The sequence below is a fragment of the Leucoraja erinacea genome, chromosome 31, assembly GCF_028641065.1.
Source record: "Leucoraja erinacea ecotype New England chromosome 31, Leri_hhj_1, whole genome shotgun sequence".
In the NCBI taxonomy this organism is placed as follows: Eukaryota; Metazoa; Chordata; class Chondrichthyes; order Rajiformes; family Rajidae; genus Leucoraja; species Leucoraja erinaceus.
Window position 1 is genome coordinate 10,741,462 of NC_073407.1, and position 4,377 is coordinate 10,745,838.

At 46.8% G+C, this 4,377-nt stretch overlaps 1 protein-coding gene across 1 annotated transcript; it reads right to left on the minus strand.

Moving 5' to 3' along the window:
- Positions 1–1,317: 1,317 nt before the first annotated feature.
- LOC129711907 (probable G-protein coupled receptor 82) lies at positions 1,318–2,892 on the minus strand. Its single transcript, XM_055659914.1, has one exon. It carries the CDS (start codon positions 2,546–2,548, stop codon positions 1,556–1,558), a length of 993 nt encoding a protein of 330 aa, XP_055515889.1. The 5' UTR covers positions 2,549–2,892; the 3' UTR covers positions 1,318–1,555.
- Between the last annotated feature and the right edge of the window lie 1,485 nt (positions 2,893–4,377).

The window sequence follows — 4,377 nt, forward strand, 5'->3', positions numbered from 1 at the left end:
ACCGCCATTTAATATCATGGCTGATCATCCAACTCAGTATCCCATCCCTGCCTTCTCTCCATACCTCCTGATCCCTTTAGCCACAAGGGCCCCATCTAACTCCCCCTTAAATATAGCCAATGAACTGGCATCAACTACCTTCCACAGAGAATTCCACAGATTCACCACTCTCTGTGTAAAAAGTGATTTTCTCATCTCAGTCCTAAAAGACTTCCCCCTTATCCTTAAACTGTGACCCCTAGTTCTGGACTTCCCCAACATTGGGAATAATCTTCCTGCATCTAGCCCGTCCAACCCCTTAAGAATTTTGTAAGTTTCTATAAGATCCCCCCTCAATCTTCTAAATTCTAGCGTGTACAAGCCGAGTCTATCCAGTCTTTCTTCATATGAAAGTCCTGACATCCCAGGAATCAGTCTGGTGAACCTTCTCTGTACTCCCTCTATGGCAAGAATGTCTTTCCTTAGATTAGGAGACCAAAATTGTACGCAATACTCCAAGTGTGGTCTCACCAAGACCCTGTACAACTGCAGTAGAACCTCCCTGCTCCTATACTCAAATCCATTTGCTATCAGTCGTTGAAAGTAAGCATGCAGGTACAACAGGGATGTAGAAAGCTAATGGCATGTTGGCCTTCATAACGAGAGGAGTTGAGTATAGGAGCAAAGAGGACCTTCTGCAGTTGTACAGGGCAATGATGAAACCACACCTGGAGTATTGTGTGCAGTTTTGGTCTCCTAATTTGAGCAATGACATTCTTGCCATCGAGGGAGTGCAGCACAGATTCATGCGGTTAATTCCCGGGATGACGAGACTGTCATATGATGAAAGAATGGAGTAACTGGGCTGAAATTTGGAAGGATGAGAGGGAATGTTATAGATACACATAAGATTATTAAGGGATTGGACAGGCTAGATGCAGGAAACATGTTCCCGATGTTGGGGGAATCCAGAATCAGGCACCACAATTTAAGAATAAGGGGTCGGCCATTTAGAACTGAGATGAGGAAAAACCTTTTCACACAGGGAGTTGTGAATTTGTGGAATTCTCTGCCTCAGAAGGCAGCAGAGGGTGATTCACTGGATGCTTTCAAAAGAGAGTTAGATAGGGCTTAGGGCTTGCGAAATCAAGGGATATGGGGAGACGGCAGGAACAGGGTACTGATTGTCGATGATCAGCCATGATCACATTAAATGGCGGTGCTGGCTCGGAGGGCCGAATGGCCTACTCCTGCACCTCTTGTCTATGTATCTTCGTAACCAGCGGGACAGGCAGCATCTCTGGAGAGAAGGAATGGGTGATGTTTCGGGTCGTTCTTTGCACTCGTTTGATTAATATGGGTCTCAGGTGTTTTGGGGAGGAGCCTGGAGAACAGGGTTGAGAGGGAAAGATAGATCCACCATGATTGAATGGCGGAATAGATGAGCCAAATGGCCTGCTTTTACTCCTATATCTTATGAGCCTATGAAGCTTGAGGTCTGTCCACCTTGGTGCAGGGGGCCAGCTGAACATGCCATCATCTACCTTGACTGCCGCTGCAAACGCCATGCCCTGCACTAGTTAGTGTGGCTTGCAGTCTCCATCTCATGGCACTTGACCGTGCTCTCTGTGTGGCTGTTGACCATGGAGGAACATTTCTGGATGGCGATGTACAAGATCGGGTCCAGGCAGCTGTTGAGGGAGACCAGCCAGAGCAAGAGTATCTTGGCCCCCTGCAATGTGACCAGGACGTGGCAGTCGTTGTGGAGCATCCTGTGGATGTTTGAGGCCAGCTGGTAACTGAAGTACGGCAACTGGCACACGATGCAGGTGAACACCGCCACGCAGATCCTGAGCTGGGACTTGCGGTAAAGGCCGCGGTTCTTCTGGGCGGCTACAGTTTTCCTCACTCTGGATAAGTAGACGATGACCAATACATACAAAAGAACCAGCGCTATTAAAATAAAGAGGAACAATATTGAGAAGACATTGAGGGCTATGAAGTTGGGCTGTAACCGTCTATACGTCATGACACCATAGCACAGTAATTCAGATGTTCCCATTGACCGGGACATGTAAATTGAACAGACTGTCACAATTAAGAAGCCTGTAATCCAGAAAGCAATGGAGACATACATTGCGAAACGTGGCTCGTACAATAGTTTGAGCTTCTTGTGGTGGAACTTTACAATGATCGCGTACCGGCTAAAACCGATGAAGATTAAGCAGAGTGTCCGGCAGACTAGAGTGCAGTAGAAACCAAAGTTAATGATCATAGTTAAGGTGATGCAATTCCCCGAGCTCTGCGGCCACGAGTCCCCCTTGATCAGGAAGACCACTCTGAAGGGCAGGACCAGGCAGATGATCAGGTCGGCCACCGTGAGGTTTATCAGGTAGATGTGCACGCCACATTTCCTCAGCAGCCGCTTTTGAAACATGGATAACATCAGGCCATTGGCCAGCAACCCTTGCAGGCTGATGAGGGAGTACATGACTGGAAGGAACTGTTTCTCCAACCGGCCTGCTGTGTAGTTACACATCACGCCAGGCATTTCCGCAGAGAGGTTCATGGTTCCACTGGTCTCGGTGTCCTAGATTTAAAAAAAACAACATACGGATCTTAGAACACTAGAGCACAGGAACACGCCCCTCCGCCAGCAATGTCCACGCCGACATGATGCCCAGGTAAATTAATTTGGGCACGGCACAGTGGCGCAGCGGTAGAGTTGCTCCCTTACGGGCATCAGAGAACCGGGTTCGATCCCGACTATGGGTGGAGTTTGTACATTCTCCCTGTAACTGCGTGGGTTTTCTCTGGGTGCTCCGGTTTCCACATTCCAAAGACGCACAGGTTTGTAGGTTAATTGGCTTCTGTGAATTGCCCGTAGAACGAAGGATAGAAATAGTGTAGGGGTGATCACTGTTCAGCGCACACCTGGTGGGCTGCAGGGCCTGTTTCCATGCTGTATCACTAAACTAAACTAAACTAAACTCATAATCCATAATTACCTGCTTATCCATGTGCCCATCTAAATGCCTGTGTCGTTATCTGCCTCCATCGCCACTCTGGCAGCGTGTTCCAGGTACCCACTACTCTATGTAAAAAATAACTTGCCCCGCACATCTCCTTTAAGCTTTGTCCCTCTTACTTTCAAGCTATGTCCTCTAGTCTTTGACAATTCCACCCCGGGGTAAAATAGGTCCTGACTGTCTACCCTATCTATGCCTCCCATCATTTTATATAGAACATAGAACAGTGCGGCACAAGAACAGGCCCTTCGGCCCACAATGTCTGTGCTAAACATGATGCCAAGACTATCTCTTCACTTCCTGTGCATAATCAATATATACTTCCATCAGGTCTCCCCTCAGCCTCCAATGCTCCAGAGAAAACAATCCAAGTTTGTCCAGCCTCTCCTTGTATCTAATGCCAAGTAATTCAGCCTGCACCATATTGGAAATTTAAATGTAGAGGGTATATGAACCACTTCTATCTACATAGTGTCGGTATTGTAGTGAACTGTTCAAAGATGCTTCGTAGATGCATTGTCAAACCAAATGTTGGCAGCCAGCAGTAAAAGGCTAAAGTGCGGTCAATGACGGGGGATTTAGGCTGCATTTTGAAGTTGGGAGTGGAATGGCTGAGGGAGATTTTTGGAGGAACTTCAAGCCATTGGAGCTTGGCAGCAAAAGTCACCGTGCGAATCAGAGATGCGATCAAGACCAGCGGTGATCAGTGAAGGGCTCTGGAGTTTGAAGGAAGCTGTGGGAACGTGGAATGATGCTCTGGGAGTTACTGCGAGTGGCTCACCCGACAGAGGGAGGGACAGGACAAAGTGTTGATGGGCCTGGCGCCAGGGGATTTCCCTCAAAGGTCGACATGAATCTTTCATACCCCCTCCTGCTGCCCGTCACGCAGTCTGGGGTTGCTGCCCACCACCGCATTCCCCTCTCCCTGCCCAAGCTCACCTTGAGCAAGATCTAGGCTTCACCATCATCGGCAAGTTCCAGCCGCAGAGAAACGTCAACAGCCGGTTACGTCATGCCCAAGATTGACCCACTGATCCTGGAGCGTCACTAACATGCACAACAATGGAAATGTTCATGAACCATTACAAATTAATCATATCATGAACACCTTCAAAAATTATAATTATAAATAAATGTTTTAATAAAAATCATCTTTAATAATGATATAATAATCATAAATAATACATTTAATAAAAATCACCTTTAAAAATTATAACCGGATAGGAAAATATCAATAAATCTAGAACATTTAATTGCTCTAGAAGACACTTTAAACAGTTAATGAGAACATCTATGTTAACAATTGAATGAGGAAACAGAGAGCCCAGTAACAGTGCCAGCGTCAAGATCAGAACCTCTCCTTCAATGT

What these genes read in the sequence shown, in the direction of transcription:
- LOC129711907 (XM_055659914.1), bottom strand. Translation starts at nt 2,548, where the DNA reads ATGAACCTCTCTGCGGAAATGCCTGGCGTGATGTGTAACTACACAGCA.